The 20,227-nt window shown below is 40.1% G+C and overlaps 1 protein-coding gene across 4 annotated transcripts in view; it reads right to left on the reverse strand.

The window, feature by feature from the left end:
* Positions 1-20,227, reverse strand: part of SLC44A5 (solute carrier family 44 member 5) — a 521,479-nt gene that overhangs the window by 68,037 nt on the left and 433,215 nt on the right. For all 4 annotated transcript variants that reach the window (XM_049875594.1, XM_049875596.1, XM_049875592.1 and 1 more), the window contains one exon: positions 3,210-3,294. In XM_049875594.1, coding sequence (XP_049731551.1) covers positions 3,210-3,294 — 85 coding nt within the window. The remainder of the gene's footprint in view (positions 1-3,209; positions 3,295-20,227) is intronic.

Below are 20,227 nucleotides of genomic sequence, written 5' to 3' on the forward strand. Positions count from 1 at the left end.
CACCAAACAACAATTAAAATGATAAAAAGTGGTTTGTTAAAGAGAATCACATCAAATCTTATTCCAGACACAAAGAAGCTGTGAAAAAACAATATAGCAATTGCTTTTTACTCTTTCCCTCCATCAGATCAATTTGTTCACTTTAAACAGGGTGCTGATTAGTAGTAATCAACATATAATTAGCTAAAAATGAAGGTCACATTGCAGTTGAGTATCTTACTCGATGACAGTCTGTCCTCTAAAGGCTTGCGACACATGTCTGGACCATACTGGCAGTTAACAAAAAACATAATGCATAAGAATATGGCTCGGATGGGCAGATTAACCATTGTCTGGCAGAGTAAGAGCTGCATTATCAGCAGCTAAAATACATTCTGACTCAGTTCTGTTTTCTCTGTGCACCACAAAGGGCACTTTGAATGTAGTTCTTTATTACCATTTTTACAACTTCTACTCATTTAGCCTTGACATTCATATAAACTAGGATTTGGTGGGGGGAAGAGAGAGTTACATTGGAGGTTAAAACCCCACATTTGCTATGAAGAAAGAATGATCTAGTAAATCATCTAGGAAACACAGAACACAAAAAAAGTATTATGCAAGGATTTGTTTGTTTTATCATGAGAATGATGGATTAATTTAGAATAGTGGAAAAATTCCTGGACAAAGAATAAGAAAATATTATCATCACCTACTCTGAGTCTGTTCCAGGCACTGTGGACACAAAGGTGGATAAAACAGGCAAAAACTCCTGACTTCAAGCAGGAGGAGTTTTCAAGTAAGGGGAGACAGGTAACAATAAATAGATAAGTTAAATGTTTTTTATAAGATGGTAACAAATGCTATGGAGAAAAATAAGATTAGAAAGGAGGCCAGGGAGTGAGGGGGTGGCTCAGTGGGATTCCAAATTTAAATCGGTAATCAAGGAAGGCCTCACTAAGAAGGTGACATTTGAAGAAGACTATGAGCATGTCAAACAGTCATCTGGAGGAAAAGTACTCTGGACAGGAAACAGCAAGGATTAAGTCTCTAAGAAGAAAAGGTGTGGAATTATTTTCTAGCAGAGTATGTTAGTAAATGAACAAGGGATTTGTTGAGTAGCTGTTGGATGGCATTAAGAGGTTAGTGTCACCTGAACTTGAAATGTCACCAGTAAGGATTGTTGAGCGTTTCTGTTCAAGAACACTCAGATGCATGGGTTCAGGCATGGAGTAGTCAAAGCGCTGCATGTAGTCAGAAATGAGGTTTTGCCAGGAGGAGCTTTGGTGACACAATGATTAAGCACTCACCTGCCAACCAAAAGGTTGACGGTTCAAATCCACCAACTGCTTCACAGGAGAAAAAAACCTGGCGAACTGCTCCTGTAAAGTTTACAGCCAGGGAAACCCTATGGGGCAGTTCTACTCTGCCCCATAGGGTTGCTATGAGTCAGAATCCACTTGATGACACACAATAACAACATGGAAGGAGTAATTTTAAAGAGGGAATATGGTGTCTCTGTCAGGGAAAGAAGAGATGAAAACACGTGGTAATTGAGGGATAATGCAAAGGGGTAGCTTGTAGATGCCAGTGAGGTTGGAATATTAGAGCTATTGAGATGAGAGAGAGTGGGAGCTTGAAATTAAGGTTACAAAAGGTAGTAATTGCTGGTACTGATAAGGCCAAGGATTTGACCTTGGGAGTGGACAGCTGAGGCAGAGAACAATGTCCTGTGGTAGAAGTGGTCACAGAACTAAGATGCTAACATCCCAAATGAGCTTTTTTCTCAGGAGGAAATCAAATTTAAAAAGCCTTGAGGTAGATGAAGCAGCAAAGAAATAAAGCAGATTTATGAACTAGGGCTAGGGAAGATTTTTGGGTGTGGTTATTGGCACAATGGAAGCAACCAAAAGCAAATAAGTCAGAAGTCTACTAAGTTTTTTAGGTGCTTGTATTGCCAAAGAAATCATAAGCTAGCCTACAAAAGCCTTGGACTGTTAAAACGATCTTTGAAACACTAAATTTGTACAACAGGAAATGAGCTTCGAAAGCTATACATATGGTCCCTAGGGAGCACACACTTTCCAGTGTTATGGTGTGGGCTGGAGGCTACTCCTCTGGCCTCCAGCATATTTTCTTCTTCTCTAGGGAGACAACCCAGAGTCCCATAAAATATTGTCTTTAGCTCAAAGTCCAGAATCTGTGGGCGATGTACAGTCCTCTCTACGGACAGGAAATAACTTGGAGGAAATCCTGCTGAACAAGAAGGACAGGACCTGTTCAGAGGATTCCATCATTGCATACACCAGAGACTGCTGTGTATTTATCACCCCTCCCTTTCTGAATGGGAGTTTGTATTGCAATTTTCCTATCATTGTCTCCCATTGTGCTTTTAGTGTCCAGACTTGATGGAGGGAACTTGGCATCACCCAAAGATCCTGGACTTGGAGCTAAAGATAGCACTATGTGGGACTTTGAGTTGTCTCCATTGGGAAGAAGGACGTGCTAGAGGCCATTTGTACACTGAAGTTTGTGTCTCTTGTACCACTTGTTACATGGTATAGAAGAGGCTGCCCAGCCGACAACTACATTGCTCAATCCTTCCCCTTGCATCTAGGTGTGACTATGTAGAACTAGTTCATGTCTATGAAATGAGTGAAAATGCAATGTGTGACGCTTCTGATCCACGGCTTTCAAGAGCAAGAGTGCTTTGTACATGTTCCCTTTCCCCTTTTGGCAGTTGGATGTAGACAATGAAGACAACTTAGGGAACGGCAAAGCCCCCAGATGAAAGGACCTTGATGCCCTGAGTTACCACATGGAGGAAAGTCACTCGCTGACCACAAACACCTGCCTTATACTGTCAAGTGAGCCAGAAATAAATCTACTGTGTTAAATCAATGAAAAAGTCAGGTTTACTAGTTACAGTGACTATCATTACTCTTCCTAATATAATACTAATCAAGAAGAGTCTATTTCTCTGGGCTACAGTTTATTTATTTATAAAAGTAGATGGCTGAACAAGATAATCGGTGAGGTGCCTTTGCAATTCTAAAATGATCAATCCCTGTTTAGTTTTGATCATATATGAACAAACGCAAGCTCATACTTATGTTTGCCCACCTTCCAAATTCACAATTGACCTCAAAGAATTTAAGTGGAATTTCTGAATTCTTTTTTCCAAAGATTATCAGAATTTCTAACCACCAGTGAAGGGTCTTTTGACTTACCTGTGTGGTAGGGCACTGTAGGTTTATCATCACTGAGGGACTGGTACACTTGAGAAGGTTAAAGTAAAACAAAATGGACTTGTTCCTGTTAAGAAAGAAAACAAGATAAAATAATATTTTTGCTGATCATGGAAATGTTCTATACGATTTCAGATCCCTAAGAATTTTTAACATAATATGACCTTTAAAACTTGGCTTCATTTTTTTCTACAGTGATGAATTATACCCCCCAAACTCCAGTTTAAGCTGCCTAATATTTAAAGCACCTTTCAGGAATAGAAAAAAAAATTAATCAAATTGTTCATTAACAGACAATTGGTCAAATAAAGGATTGTATGCTAATAAAGTGGACAGATACGTTGTCATTGAAAATAATGTTGCAGGACACATTTAATACATAGAAAAATTCACAAATTAATTTTAGAAAGCAGGTTAATAAAGAGCATGAAAAAGATTTTAATTTTATTAAAAACAGGTGTATTATATGCAGAGACAAGTGATTATATCTGGATGGTGGGATTGCATTTTGTTAGTTCATTTTTTGTGCTTTTATAAATTTTCAAAAATAAACATATATTACTACTTGGGTAATCTGAAAAAAGATAAATTAAATTGAGTGATATTTCCTCTGAGTTCAAAATTATGGTCAGTGCCATAGCAATGGGACTGGCTGGCACTCATTCTCATTAGTATTGAATGAAGTATTAATCTGTCATTTGGCAATCCAATGATCTCTTTTGAGTTTCAGTTTCCTCATTAGTAAAATGGGGATAATTCTGGCCCTACCTACTTAACAGTTGTGTTGGAGGGACATAAGATTAATGTGTAGTTGACTCAAGACAGGTAGTTGTCCAACATCAGCATTCATCAGTAAAATACACAGTGTTTGTTAACAATTCTGATTCCTGGATCCTTCTTAGCCATCTAGGATCTGAATTCCTGGAGATTAAAAAAAAAAAGGGCCTAGGAAATAGTATTTTTTTACGAAGCTCCCTGGTGGATACAGAAAAGGGTGGTCTATAAACCACACCTTAAAAAACACAATCTTAAACATTCGAGAATGTTTCCCAGCACCTTCTCAGTCTCAATTAATGAGGCTACAACATAAAACGTGTAACAGGTTGTTGAGTAATTATTCCCTACTGACTTAGAATCATCAAGTAGGATTCAAATTTAAGGATAAACAAAGCCTCCCACAAGAAATTGGGGACCGTATCCTTCTATCAGCTCTATCCCCTTCCTGCCACTGTCTACATAAGCAGAAGATGGGTGAAAGGGAGGTGAATTAGAGACAGTAGAGTTGGCAAGATACACTGATCACAGTTAAAAATATTTTCCCTCCCCTTCTCACTGGGGAGACAGTGAATTGTCTCTTCTCCGTTCCAAGTTAGAGAGGGCTCTGAAAGAATTCGCCATAGAGACTGAGGTGCCTGTAAGAAGGGGAGATCAGCATCCCATTTTCCAATCAGACACCTCTTATGTGGCAGAGCTAGTGCCCGTTTGAGGAGGGAAAATGGAGACCTAGAGAGACCACAAGGGAGGTTAAAAAAAAAAAAATCTGATAGGGCGGAGAGAGGGCAGGAGTGAAGCAGACTGTCATGGTAGGATGAGGGGCCAAGTAAATGGGCTTGCCTCTCTCTAGCGGTACCGCATTCAATAGTAAGAGACTGTGGGATTGAACCGCTAGGGATGGAGCTGGTGGTGATTGGAGAAAGCAAGCCAAAGCTGATCTCTCACATCAAGAACTGCTTTGTAAGCACCCTTCCCAAACTCTCCCAGAGAATTTCCACCTGTACCCCATGAAAGAACCAGCTTTCAAATGCCTATCCAAAGGGGGTGTTGACTATCCTGGGCAGTCAGTTATGTTTTAGCAACCATCATTTTCAGACAAGGACAGTGGCCAAGAAACTAACAGACACTTGGCTCTTTTCATCTTCTTCCACCCGTCACAAAACAATGAAAGAGCCAGGACCAGAAAGAGAGGAAAGAGAAGAACAATAACAGACCAGACCCTCTCCCCACTGCCAGTTCCTTTATCAGAGTAAAACCTGAGTTGGAGGACTAGAGAAAATGGGATTGAAATTTTAAATTGGACTACACAATTTGTAATAATGTGAAAATGTCTAGAGAGCTATGGGATCTGCCTAAGATGTCAAAAGGAGAAAAAAAGAAACTTTGAAAGAGCATTGTTAAAGGCAATAATACCCAAAAAACCCAAACCCATTGCTGTCAAGTCAATTCCGACTCATAGCACCCTATAGGACAGAGTAGAACTGTCTAATAGGGTTTCCAAGTAGTGTCTGGCGGATTCGCACTGCCAACATTTTGGTTAGCAGCTGTAGCTCTTAATCACTATGCCACCAAGGTTTCCAAGGCAGTAATAAGAGAAAAATAAACCCATTCCTTGTTTGTATCCCACCAAGTTCATGTGACTCAAGAAGTTGGTTATAAATTCATATACTATATGCACAAGGTTTCTTTGAGATTCAGAAATGTCTGTTTGGTTTTTTCACCACCCAAGCAACTATATCACCCACATAATCTCATACTGCATGTGAATCAAATTTGTACCTAAGCAAAAGAATAAATTATTACATGTCATGGATCATCGCTGTCTCTTGGGTTTTTTTTTTTTTTAGGAGTAGTTAAAACTGTGAATGGTAAATTAGTAAGGGTCAAGAGTCCACCATAGGTAAAAGTGATTTATAAACTGCAAAGTGCTTTGTAAACTCAACTTATTCACCAGATTATGCTATCCTCAAAGGTAGAGTTTATATCTTATTCACCTTTATATTTCTACCTTGCCAATACTTGGCCCATTCTAGGCACTTATAAAATATTGGGGAATGAATGAGACCAATTCCAGAATATGTTTTTTCAAAGTCTTCGGTTTTCAGCAAAAATCTGTAATCATTCTACCATAGTCCCTCTGATATCCTTAAACTTCAGTGAGCTTCATATTGCTTTGACACAAAGAAGATGGTAATGGCTGCAGCTGAGCAATTCTGTAGGAGTGATTGTGGCAGAAACTCATTATTTAACTTGAATCTTATTTCTACCAAAAAGAAACAAGCAACTGCAAACTTCTTGTCCAAGGTTATGTACTGAGCACTTACGCCCACCTCTCTGCTTTCCTGAAGCTCACTGAATTAAAAGTATAAATGTCCAGGAAAGAATAAACCTCTTCACATCAACTGAGGGTGTGGAGGATTGGGTTTGCTCACAATTGCACAAGACAGTTCAACAATCTCTGGAAGATGCAAAGCAAATGGGACTGAGGTGAACGATGGCTGCCTTGTGCAGCAGCTTCAGAGAGGGTGAGACATAATTTGACTGTTAGAAATCATAAGAGATGGTGGACTGAGTTGAGAGTGAGAAATGTGGCTGAAAATGGGAAGATTAATGGAAGGTTTATATGCAAATCTGCAGGGCAAATGGATACTTTTGTGCTTCTCCCATGCCTCTATACTTATAATTCCAGCACTCCACCATTTATCCTCAGACAAAAACAGAGGCCTTTTTTGTTGAATGAACCCTTTGATGAGAGCAAGGGCTTTGTGGGTTTCGGTACACCAGCCTACAACACTTTATGCTCTGGCATTTTGAAAACCCATGTCTGAGAGCCAGCTTCCCACCATTCATGCTGTAGTGACAAAGTACAGCCAAGATAGCTTCATCAACCCACACGGGGCAGAGGCCTCACTGGAAAAACCGACCTAATAACACAGCAGCAAAGCAAATCCAACACAGGTGACCTAATCCTTCTTTCTTTAGTAAGAATGGGTAATCAAGCAGCATGAGGCATATAACAGGAACCAGAACATTAGGAAGAAGACTAAACAAATAGAAATACTGATGTTGGATGAAATAAAAATAATGCAGGGGATAGGAGGGACCTTTGAAAAACCTCCAATATATTTAGAGTAATTCAAGCAGATTATCCACAAAATAAAAATGTGGCATTATTATAGATGGAAAAAAAAATTAAGAAATATCCTAAAATGTAAAATGAAAACTCAGAGATGAAATATATGAGGGAGAAAAAAAAAAAAAAAGAGGAATTGAAATCAACCTAGGAGTTTCAAGATGACTAACACAGTTCCAAAAAGAGAAATGATAAAATGGAGGGTCAGAAAATAGCAAAGAAATAACAGTAGAAAAATTTCCAGAGTTAGCAACAGTCGTAGTTCTTCAGCATTAAAGCACCCACTGAGGGCTGAAAAAAAAGAATATATATATTTATAAAAGATCCATGTCAAATACATCATTGTGAGATTTTGAAACATCAAGAACAAAGAAATCAATTTGAAAGCTTCCCAAGAGGAAAAAAGTCACCATAGGGTATGTGAATCAGGCTGGCATTAGACATATTGGATGCAGAAAACAGTAGAACGACATCTTGAAATTTCTGAGAGGAATTGCCTTTCAAGCTACAATTCTAAGCTAGACTATCAATCAGATATAAAGAGAGAGAATAAAGAAAATTCCAGGGGCTCAGCAAGTTTTTCTCCTATGCTAGTTAGGAAGGAATTCCGAATCTTCTCCAACAAAACAAGGGGTCAAGAAAAGAAAGAAAGTGGCTTGGGATATAGAAAACAATACATGTGATATTCACTAAAAAAATTATTTGCCGTTTATTTGAAATTCAAATTTAACTGGGGATTTTATATTTTTATTTGCTACATATGGCAGCACTGAAAACAGAGGATCCAAACTAATGAGGTAGAGAAGTCCCAGAAATACAGCTATGCAGTAGGATTAGAACTTAGGGATGCAGAACAGGGCAAAAAATAACAGAGAATCTGCAATGTGGGTCTGCAGAGAAAAGGGGCCCTCTGAAATACAGCGTTACTGAGATAGTAGAAAAACTTGTGGTGCTGATAAAGTTTTTTCAAGAAAAAACTTGCAGAGAAACAAAAAGTTATACAGGAATGTCATTGTCCTGTTTTGAAGCAAACTAAAATGGAGGACGACTTCAAGCTACTAATAAAGTGCAAGGTTTGCTTTTGCTATCAGGGACATGGTAGGAATGTATATCCAATGGCCTGTTTACAAAGATATAATAAGGTAAAGTGTCTTTTATTGTTTCCAACTTTTAGAATCAGCCTATGGACAGACATGAAAGATTCTGTTGAGGCTGCCGAACTGAACACAAATGGGGACAACTTTCTCGATCATATAAAAGTGTAACTACAGAAAGTGGAAGGTAGAAGGGAAAAGAAAAATAGAAAGGATAGGAAGAATAATCTCCTCTTGTGTAAACAGGAGTTGAGACATTAACTCCACTTGTTAGTGGAACAAGAAATAAAGGTGTTGGTATACTGTTTAAAGTCACAAAATAACCACTAGGAAATAATCTAATAATAACAGCTATCAAACTTGAGAAGAGGAGAGGGATCAGGAAAAGAGATTATGTAAATAACTTAAACCTTTATTTTTCATTGCAGGATGTCAAATGATCTATCTAAATTTAATAGCAAAAAATAAAGAGTAAGCATATTAATAAGAATAAACAAAAGAATAAGGTATTTAAGGCTATGTACGAAACTTCAGGAAGATCTAAAAACAACGAGTAAAGAAATTGTCTCTGTGGAAGGAAACCAGGTAAGCGGTGGTAGGACTCTTCATTATTGTTTGATTTGTTTTCATGCCATATAACATTTTGATATAAATTTTCAAAATTAAATCAAAGAGTAGACCTGGAATTTTAGTGTGTTTAATCAATAGATTTGTGGAACTGCAATTTTCTAAGAGGCTCTTCAGTGAATTGAAGACAAAGTTGTTATTGCTTCACTTAGATGCCAAACTAAATTTAAAACTTAAATGTAAAGCTTTGTCTTTTTAATCTTTTCTGCTTCCCTATATGAACCTCATACCGAGGAGATGGATATTTCAGTCTGTCTAATTTGGTAGTGACGCTGCATCACACAATATTCACTATTTTAACACAACTGTTATAAACTGAAGTTTTTGTAGTAGCCAGAAGGTGGCATCAAAATCAATCAAGTTCTTGCTTTTTAGCCGCAATTCCAAAGGAAAGGTCTACACCCAGGTGGTATGAGCAACTTCATTGAAACTCAGAAATTAGAGAAAATTACATACATCAACAGAGCACCGCGTTTCTTTTGAAGCCCCTGTTCCATCTGTTCTGACATTTTAGAAAAGTCCCAGTGTTTCTCTTGAGGTCCTTTTCGTTAGGCATAGATTGTTGTTGTTAGGTGCTCTCCAGTTGGTTTCCAACTCATAGTGACCCTATAGGACAGGGTAGAACTGCCCCATAGGGTTTCCAAGGCTTGCCTGGTGGATTTGAACTGCCAACCTTTTGGTTAGCAGCTGAGCTTTTAACCACTATGCCACCTGTGCTTCCTAGGCATAGATTTAAAAAAAAACCCATTGCCATCCAGTCGATTGTGACTCATAGCAACCCTATAGGACAGAGTAGAACTGCCCTAAAGGGTTTCCAAGGAGTGGCTGGCGGATTCTGCAGACTTTTTGGTTAGCAGCTCTTACCCACTGCACCACCAGTGTTCCTAGGTATAGATAAAGCAAAAATGGTCATATTCTATATCCTGTCTGTAAACATGGATATCAAAAGTTAAGCTCAGTTATAAGGAATGCCTTCCAGAATTAACAATCGAAAGGTCACTGTAATATCATTATGACTCTAAGAAGCACAAATACTCTAACTGCTGTTGTTCGTTGTTAGGTGCTGTCGAGAGATTTCCGACTCATAGCAACCCTATGTACAACACAATGAAACATGGCCGGGTCCTGCAACATTCTCACATCTGTTGTTCTGTTTGAGCCCACTGTTGCAATTGTAGCCACTGTGCCAATCCATCTCATTGAGGGTCCTCTTCTTTTTTGCTGACTGTCTACTTTACCAAGCACAACATTCTGCTCCAGGGACTGGTCTCTCCTGATAAAATGTCAGGAGTGAGTGAGACAAAGTCTCAACACCCTCAGTTCTAAGGAGCATTCTGGATGTACTTCCTCCAAGTGAAATGTGTTCTTTCTTCTGGCAGTTCATGGTATGTTCAGTATTCTTCGACAACACCATAATTCAAAGGCATAATTCTTCTTCCACCTTCCTTATTCATTGTGCAGCTTTCATGTGCATATGAGGTGGCTGAAAATATCATGGCTTATGTCAGGGTGCACCTTAGTTCTCAAGGTGACATCTTTGCTTTTTAACACGTTAAAGAGGTCTTTTGCAGCAGATTTGCCCAACCCAATGCTTCTTTTGATTGTTTGTCTGCTGCTTCCATGGGTTTTGATTGTGGACCCAAGTAAAATGAAATGCTTGACAATCTCAATCTTTTCTCTATTTATCACGATGTTGCTTATTGGTCAAGTTCTAAGGATTTTTGTTTTCTTTGTGTTGAGGTGTAATCCATATTGAAGGCTGTAGTCTTTGATCTTCATCATAAGAGCTTCAAGTCTTCTTTCAGCAAGCAAGGTTGTGTCATGCGTGTATAGCAGGTTGTTAATGAATCTTCTTCCAATCCTGATGCCCTGTTCTTCTTCATATAGCCCAGCTTCTCAGATTATTTGCTCAGCATGAGCACAATTAAGCATTCTGGAATTCCCATTCTTCACAATGTTATCCATAATTCGTTATGATTCCGTCGAATGTCTTTGCACAGTCAATAAAACCTAGGTAAACATCTTTCTGGTATTCTCTGCTTTCAGCCAGGATCCATCTGACATCAGCAATGATATTCCTGGTACCATGTCTTCTTTTGAATCCAACTTGAATTTCTGGCAGTTCCCTGTTGATGTACTGCTGTAACTGTTTTTTAATTATCTTCAGCATTATTTTACTCGCATGTAATATTAATGATATTGTTCAATAACTTCCACATTCCATTGGATCACCTTTCTTTGGAATAGGGACAAATATGAATGGATCTCTTCCAGTCATTTGGCCAGGTAGCTGTCTTCCAAATTTCTTGAAGTGGACACTTCCAGCATTGCATCTATTTGTCAAAACATCTCAGTTGGTATCCTGTCAATTCCTGGAGGCTTGTTTTTGGCCAGTGCCTTCAGGGCAGCTTGTTCTTCTTCCTTCGGTACCATCGGTTCTTGATCATATGCTACCTCCTGAAATGACTGAACATTGATCAATTATTTTTGGTATGGTGACTCTGTGTATTCCTTCCATCTTCTCTTGATGCTTCCTGTGTTGTTCAATATTTTGCCCATAGAATCCTTCAGTATTGCAACTCAAGGCTTGAATTTTTCATTCAGTTCCTTCAGCATGTTCTTCCCTTTTGGTTTTCTGACTCCAGGTCTTTGCACATTTCATTGTAATACTTTATCTAGTCTTATCAAGCTGCTCTTTGAAATCTTCCATTCAGCTCTTTTGCTTCATCATTTCTTCCATTCTCTCCAGCTACTTGACATTCAAGAACAAGTTTCAGAGTCTCTTCTACTACCCTTTTGGTCTTTTGTTTCTTTGCTGTCTTTTTAATGATCTTTTGTTTTCTTCATGCGCTATGCTACCTTTTTTTTAAAGTTGTACTTTAGATGAAGGTTTACAGAACAAATTAATTTCTCTTTAAACAGTTAGCACACTTATTGTTTTATGACATTGGCTAACAACCCCACGACATGTCAACACTCTCCCTTCTCAACCTTGGGTTCCCTATTACCAGCTTTCCTGTTCCCTCCTGCCTTCTAGTTCTTGCCCCTGGGCTGGTGTGCCCCTTTAGTCATGTTTTGTTTTATGGGCCTGTCCAATCTTTGGCTGAAGGGTGAACCTCAGGAGTGATCTCATTACTGAGCTGAAAGGGTGTGCAGGGGCAATACTCTTAGGGTTTCTCCAGTCTCTGTCAGGCCAGCAAGTCTGGTCCTTCATTTTGAGTTAGAATTTTGTTCTACATTTTTCTCCAGCTCTGTCCAGGATCCTAACTGTCAGAGCAGTCAGTGGTGGTAGCTGGGCACCATCTAGTTGTATTGGACTCAGTCTGATGGAGGCCATGGTAGATGTGGTCTATTAGTCTTTTGGACTAATCTTTCCCTTGTATCTTTAGTTTTCTTCATCCTTCTTTACTCTCAAAGGGGTGAGACCAGTGTAGTGTCCTAGATGGCTGCTCATAGACTTTTAAGACCCCAGATGCTACTCACCAAAGTATAATGTAGAACACTTTCTTTATAAACTTTGTTATGCCAATTGAGGTAGATGTGCCCCTAGACCATGGTCCCCACAGCCTTCAGCCCAGCAATTTTGTCCTTCAGGGAGTTTGGATGTGTCTATGGAGCTTCCATGACCTTGCCTTGTACAAGCTGTGCTGGCTTCCCCAGTATTGTGTACTGTCTTACCCTTCAACGAAGTTACCACTAATCTATTGTCTATTTAGTGTTTTTCCATCCCTACCCCTCCCTTCCCTCATAACCACCAAAGATTGTTTCTTTTTGTGTGCAAAACTTTTCATGGTTTTTTTTTTAATTAACTTTTATTAAGCTTCAAGTGAACATTTACAAATCCAATCAGTCTGTCACATGTAAGTTTATATACGTCTTACTCCCTTCTCCCACTTGCTCTCCCCCTATTGAGTCAGCCCTTTCAGTCTCTCGTTTCGTGCCAATTTTGCCATCTTCCCTCTCTCTCTATCTTCCCATCTCCCCTCCAGTCAAGAGTTGCCAACACACTCTCCAGTGTCCACCTGATTTAATTAGCTCACTCTTCATCAGCATCTCTCTCCCCCCCGCTGACCAGTCCCTTTCATGTCTGATGAGTTGTCTTCGGGGATGGTTCCTGTCCTGTGCCAACAGAAGGTCTGGGGAGCATTGCCGCCGGGATTCCTCTAGTCGCAGTCAGACCATTAAGTATAGTCTTTTTATGAGAATTTGGGGTCTGCATCCCACTGATCTCCTGCTCCCTCAGGAGTTCTCTGTTGTGCTCCCTGACAGGGCAGTCATCGACTGTGGCCGGGCACCAACTAGTTCTTCTGGTCTCAGGATGATGTAGGCCTCTGGTTCATATGGCCCTTTCTGTCTCTTGGGTTCTTAGTTGTCGTGTGATCTTGGTGTTCTTCATTTTCCTTTGCTCCAGGTGGGTTGAGACCAATTGATGCATCTTAGATAGCGGCTTGTTAGCATTTAGGACCCCAGACGCCACATTTCAAAGTGGGATGCAGAATGTTTTCATAATAGAATTATTTTGCCAATTGACTTAGAAGTCCCCTCAAACCATGTTCCCCAGACCCCCGCCCCTGCTCCGCTGACCTTTGAAGCATTCATTTTATCCCGGAAAGCTCTTTGCTTTTAGTCCAGTCCAATTGGGCTGACCTTCCTTGTATTGAGTGTTGTCTTTCCCTTCACCCAAAGCAGTTCTTATCTACTGATTGATCAAAAAAAAAGCCCTCTCCCTCCCTCCCTCCCTCCCCCCTTCGTAACCACAAAAGTATGTGTTCTTCTCAGTTTTTTCTATTTCTCAAGATCTTATAATAGTGGTCTTATACAATATTTGTCCTTTTGCCTCTGACTCATTTCGCTCAGCATAATGCCTTCCAGATTCCTCCACGTTATCAAATGTTTCAGAGATTCGTCACTGTTCTTTATGGATGCATAGTATTCCATTGTGTGAATATACCACAATTTATTTACCCATTCATCCGTTGATGGACACCTTGGTTGCTTCCAGCTTTTTGCTATTGTAAACAGAGCTGCAATAAACATGGGTGTGCATATATCTGTTCGTGTGAAGGCTCTTGTTTCTCTAGGGTATATTCCAAGGAGTGGGATTTCTGGGTTGTGTGGTAGTTCTATTTCTAACTGTTTAAGATAACGCCAGATGGATTTCCAAAGTGGTTGTACCATTTTACAACCCCACCAGCAGTGTATGAGAGTTACAATCTCTCCGCAGCCTCTCCAACATTTATTAATGCCAGTCTAGTTGGTGTCAGATGGAATCTCATCGTAGTTTTAATTTGCATTTCTCTAATGGCTGATGATCGGGAGCATTTTCTCATGTATCTGTTAGCTACCTGAATATCTTCTTTAGTGAAATGTGTGTTCATATCCTTTGCCCACTTCTTGATTGGGTTGTTTGTCTTTTTGTGGTTGAGTTTTGACAGAATCATGTAGATTTTAGAGATCAGGCGCTGGTCTGAGATGTCATAGCTGAAAATTCTTTCCCAGTCTGTAGGTGGTCTTTTTACTCTTTTGGTGAAGTCTTTAGATGAGCATAGGTGTTTGATTTTTAGGAGCTCCCAGTTATCTGGTTTCTCTTCATCATTTTTGGTAATGTTTTGTAGTCTGTTTATGCCCTGTATTAGGGCTCCTAGGGTTGTCCCTATTTTTTCTTCCATGATTTTTATCGTTTTAGTCTTTATGTTTATGTCTTTGATCCACTTGGAGTTAGTTTTTGTGCATGGTGTGAGGTATGGGTCCTGTTTCATTTTTTTGCAAATCGATATCCAGTTATGCGAGCACCACTTGTTAAAAAGACTATCTTTTCCCCAACTAACTGACACTGGTCCTTTGTCAAATATCAGCTGCTCATACGTGGATGGATTTATATCTGGATTCTCAATTCTGTTCCATTGGTCTATGTGCCTGTTGTCGTACCAGTACCAGGCTGTTTTGACTACTGTGGCTATATAATAGGTTCTGAAATCAGGTAGAGTGAGGCCTCCCACTTTCTTCTTCTTTTTCAGTAATGCTTTGCTTATCCGGGGGTTCTTTCCCTTCCATATGAAATTGGTGATTTGTTTCTCTATCCCCTTAAAATATGACATTGGAATTTGGATCGGAAGTGCGTTATATATACAGATGGCTTTTGGTAGAATAGACATTTTTACTATGTTAAGTCTTCCTATCCATGAGCAAGGTATGTTTTTCCACTTAAGTATGTCCTTTTGAATTTCTTGTAGTAGAGCTTTGTAGTTTTCTTTGTATAGGTCTTTTACATCCTTGGTAAGATTTATTCCTAAGTATTTTATCTTCTTGGGGGCTACTGTGAATGGTATTGATTTGGTTATTTCCTCTTCGGTGTTCTTTTTGTTGATGTAGAGGAATCCAAGTGATTTTTGTATGTTTATTTTATAACCTGAGACTCTGCCAAACTCTTCTATTAGTTTCAGTAGTTTTCTGGAGGATTCCTTAGGGTTTTCTGTGTATATGATCATGTCATCTGCAAATAGTGATAGCTTTACTTCCTCCTGCCAATCCGGATACCCTTTATTTCTTTGTCTAGCCTAATTGCCCTGACTAGGACTTCAAGTACGATGTTGAATAAGAGCGGTGATAAAGGGCATCCTTGTCTGGTTCCCGTTCTCAGGGGGAATGCTTTCAGGTTCTCTCCATTTAAGTGATATTGGCTGTTGGCTTTGCATAGATGCCCTTTATTATGTTGAGGAATTTTCCTTCAATTCCTATTTTGGTAAGAGTTTTTATCATAAATAGGTGTTAAACTTTGTCAAATGCCTTTTCTGCATCTATTGATAAGATCATGTGGTTTTTATCTTTTGTTTTATTTATGTGATGGATTACATTAATGGTTTTTCTGATATTAAACCAGCCTTGCATACCTGGTACAAATCCCACTTGATCAGGGTGAATTATTTTTTTGATGTGTTGTTGGATTCTATTGGCTAGAATTTTGTTGAGGATTTTTGCATCTATGTTCATGAGGCATATAGGTCTATAATTTTCTTTTTTTGTCATGTCTTTACCTGGTTTTGGTATCAGGGAGATGGTGGCTTCATAGAATGAGTTGGGTAGTATTCCGTCTTTTTCTATGCTTTGAAATACCTGCAGTAGTAGTGGTGTTAAGTCTTCTCTGAAGGTTTGGTAGAACTCTGCAGTGAAGCCGTCTGGGCCAGGACTTTTTTTTGTTGGAAGTTTTTTGATTACCGTTTCAATCTCTTTTTTTGTTATGAGTCTATTTAGTTGTTCTACTTCTGAATGTGTTAGTTTAGGTAGGTAGTGTTTTTCCAAGAATTTATCCATTTCTTCTAGGTTTTCAAATTTGTTAGAGTACAATTTTTCGTAGTAATCTGAAATGATTCTTTTAATTTCATTTGGCTCTGTTGTGATGTGGTCCTTCTCGTTTCTTATTTGGGTTATTTGTTTCCTTTCCTGTTTTTCTTTAGTCAGTCTAGCCAATGGTTTATCAATTTTGTTAATTTTTTCGAAGAACCAGCTTTTGGCTTTGTTAATTCTTTCAATTGTTTTTCTGTTCTCTAATTCATTTAGTTCAGCTCTAATTTTTATTATTTGTTTTCTTCTGGTGCCTGATGAGTTCTTTTGTTGCTCACTTTCTATTTGTTCAAGTTGTCGGGACAGTTCTCTGATTTTGGCTCTTTCTTCTTTTTGTATGTGTGCATTTATCGATATAAATTGGCCTCTGAGCACTGTTTTTGCTGTGTCCCAGAGGTTTTGATAGGAAGTATTTTCATTCTCGTTGCATTCTATGAATTTCCTTATTCCCTCGTTGATGTCTTCTATAACCCAGTCTTTTTTCAGGAGGGTATTGTTCATTTTCCAAGTATTTGATTTCTTTTCCCTAGTTTTTCTGTTATTGATTTCTAGCTTCATTGCCTTGTGGTCTGAGAAGATGCTTTGTAATATTTCGATGTTTTGGACTCTGCAAAGATTTGTTTTATGACCTAATATGTGGTCTATTCTAGAGAATGTTCCATGTGCACTAGAAAAAAAAGTATATTTTGGAGCAGTTGGGTGGAGAGTTCTGTATAAGTCAATGAGGTCAAGTTGGTTGATTGTTGTAAGTAGGTCTTCTGTGTCTCTATTGAGCTTCTTACTGGATGTCCTGTCCTTCTCTGAAAGTGGTGTGTTGAAGTCTCCTACTATAAATGTGGAGGTGTCTATCTAACTTTTCAATTCTGTTAAAATTTGATTTATGTATCTTGCAGCCCTGTCATTGGGTGCATAAATATTTAATATGGTTATGTCTTCCTGATCAATTGTCCCTTTTATCATTATATAGTGTCCTTCTTTATCCTTTGTGGTGGATTTAAGTCTAAAGTCTATTTTGTCAGAAATTAATATTGCTACGCCTCTTCTTTTTTGCTTATTGTTTGCTTGATATATTTTTTCCATCCTTTGAGTTTTAGTTTGTTTGTGTCTCTAAGTCTAAGGTGTGTCTCTTGTAGGCAGCATATAGATGGATCGTGTTTGTTTATCCAGTCCGTGACTCTCTGTCTCTTTATTGGTGCATTTAGTCCATTTACATTCAGCGTAATTATAGACAAATAAGTTTTTAGTGCTGTCATTTTGATGCCTTTTCATGTGTGTTGTTGGCCATTTCATTTTTCCACATACTTTTTTGTGCTGAGACGTTTTTCTTAGTAGATTGTGAGATCCTCATTTTCATAATGTTTAACTTTATGTTAGTTGAGTCGTTACGTTTTTCTTGGCTTTTTTCTTGAGTTATGGAGTTGATATTCCTTTTTGTGGTTACCTTATTATTTACCCCTATTTTTCTAAGTAAAAACCTAACTTGTATCGTTCTATATCGCCTTGTATCACTCTCCATCTGGCAGTTCAATGCCTCCTATATTTAGTCCCTCTGTTTGATTATTGTGATCTTTTACCTATTGACTTCCATGATTCCCTGTTATGTGTATTATTTTATTTATTTATTTATTTTTTAGAATTAATCTTAATTTGTTTGTTTTTGTGCTTTCCCTATTTGAGTTGATATCAGGACGTTCTGTTTTGTGACCTTGTATTGTGCTGGTACCTGATATTATTGGTCATCTGACCAAACAATCTCCTTTAGCATTTCTTGTAGCCTTGGTTTGGTTTTTGCAAATTCTCTAAACTTGTGTTTATCTGTAAATATCTTAATTTCTCCTTCATATTTCAGAGAGAGTTTTGCTGGATATATGATCCTTGGTTGGCAGTTTTTCTCCTTCAGTGCTCTGTATACGTCATCCCATTCCCTTCTTGCCTGCATGGTTTCTGCTGAGTAGTCTGAACTTGTTCTTATTGATTCTCCCTTGAAGGAAAACTTTCTTTTCTACCTGGCTGCTTTTAAAATTTTCTGTTTTTCTTTGGTTTTGGCAAGTTTGATGATAATATGTCTTGGTGTTTTTCTTTTTGGATCAATCTTAAATGGGGTTCGATGAGCATCTTGGATAGATATCCTTTCGTCTTTCATGATGTCAGGGAAGTTTTGTGTCAGCAGTTCTTCAACTGTTTTCTCTGTGTTTTCTGTCCCCCCTCCCTGTTCTGGGACTCCAATCACTCACACGTTATCCTTCTTGATGGAGTCACACATGATTCTTAGGGTTTCTTCATTTTTTTAAATTCTTTTATCTGATTTTTTTTTTCAGCTATGTTGGTGTTGATTCCCTGGTCCTCCAGAAGTCCCAGTCTACATTCTAATTGCTCGAGTCTGCTCCTCTGACTTCCTATTGCGTTGCCTAATTCTGTAATTTTATTGTTAATCTTTTGGATTTCTACATGCTGTCTCTCTATGGATTCTTGCAACTTATTAATTTTTCCACTATGTTCTTGAATAATCTTTTTGAGTTCTTGAACAGTTTTATCAGTGTGTTCCTTGGCTTTTTCTGCAGTTTGCCTAATTTCATTTGTGATGTCTTTAAGCATTCTGTAAATTAGTTTTTTATATTCTGTATCTGATAATTCCAGGACTGTATCTTCATTTGGGAAAGATTTTGATTTTTTTGATTGGGGCGTTGGAGAAGCTGTCATGGTCTGCTTCTTTAAGTGGTTTGATATGGACTGCTGTCTCCGAGCCATCACTGGGAAACTAGTTTTTCCAGAAAATCCACTAAAAAAAAAATGCAGTCAGATCCCTATCAGAGTTCTCCCTCTGGCTCAGGCTATTCGGATGTTAATGGAGCCACCTGGGGAGGTTGGGGGAGGGATCAGAGAGCGAGGAGTGTAGCACCTCAGAATATAGCCAGAGTTGTTTGTCTTACTTGGAATGACTCTTATATCTGAGATTTCCGCAGGGTGCGTCACCTATATGTACTAGCTGTGTGGAGATTGCCCCTCGGGGGGTCTGGCCCGCTGGCGTCATGGTCAGATCCTCTGCTGTCAGCCCCACCCCCAAGGTTAAGGCTCCCCTTCTGGGACGGTGCACTCCCGACTCCAAAATCAGTCGCTACCTTCCGGGGACTCCCCGTCCCACCAGCCACGTCGCGCGCGGCTCCCGCGAACCGGGTGGGCTCCCCCCCCGGGTCAGCTCAGGAGAGCGGAGCAGCTCCCTGCGCCTGAGCCGCGACTGCCCGTCCCGGCTGGGACGCCGCTCTCCCCGCTCCAAGACCAGCCACTGCCTCCCGGGGACTTCCTCCACCGGCTGTGCCGCCATGCCGCCCGCGCGAACCGGCTGGGCCCGCGCGAACCGGTTGGGACCGCCCCGGGGTCAATTCAGGGGGATGGAGCTGCACCCCACGCTCACGCCCCACCCGCTCCCGCCAAAATCCTGGTGGGACGGCTCCCCGGCTGGGACGCTGCTCTCTTCACTCCAAGACCAGTCACTGCCTCCTGGGGACTTCTCGCTCCGGCGCGCCGCGCCACTAGCGTGAACTGGGTGGGCGCCACCCTCGAAAACGGCTGGACCCCCCCCGGGGTCAATTCAGGGGAATGTAGCTGGTCCTTCGCTCTCGCCATGCCCCCTCCCCGCCAAAATCCCGGCTGGACGGCTCCCCGGCTGGGACTCTGCTCTCCCCACTCCAAGACCAGTCACTGCCTCCCGGGGACTTCTCCCACCGGCTGCGCCGCCACGCCGCCCGCGCCAACCGTCTGGGCTCCCTCCCGGGATGAGTTCGGGGGCTAGGGCTGGGCCCCTTGTCTGTGTCGTCTGCTCCCCTGGGCTCTGCCCCAAATCGGGCTCCGAAGGTCACCTGACTGGTACGCTGGCTCCTGGCTCTGAAAACAATCGCTGTCTCCCCGTATTTGTTCGTTCTGTGTCTCTAAATCTGTGTTTGTTGTTCAGAGTTCGTAGATTGTCATGTATGTGATCGATTCACTTGTTTTTCCGAGTCTTTGTTGCAAGAGGGATCCGCGGTAGCATCCAC

Source organism: Elephas maximus, chromosome 3 (genome assembly GCF_024166365.1).
Source record: "Elephas maximus indicus isolate mEleMax1 chromosome 3, mEleMax1 primary haplotype, whole genome shotgun sequence".
Classification (NCBI taxonomy): domain Eukaryota; kingdom Metazoa; phylum Chordata; class Mammalia; order Proboscidea; family Elephantidae; genus Elephas; species Elephas maximus.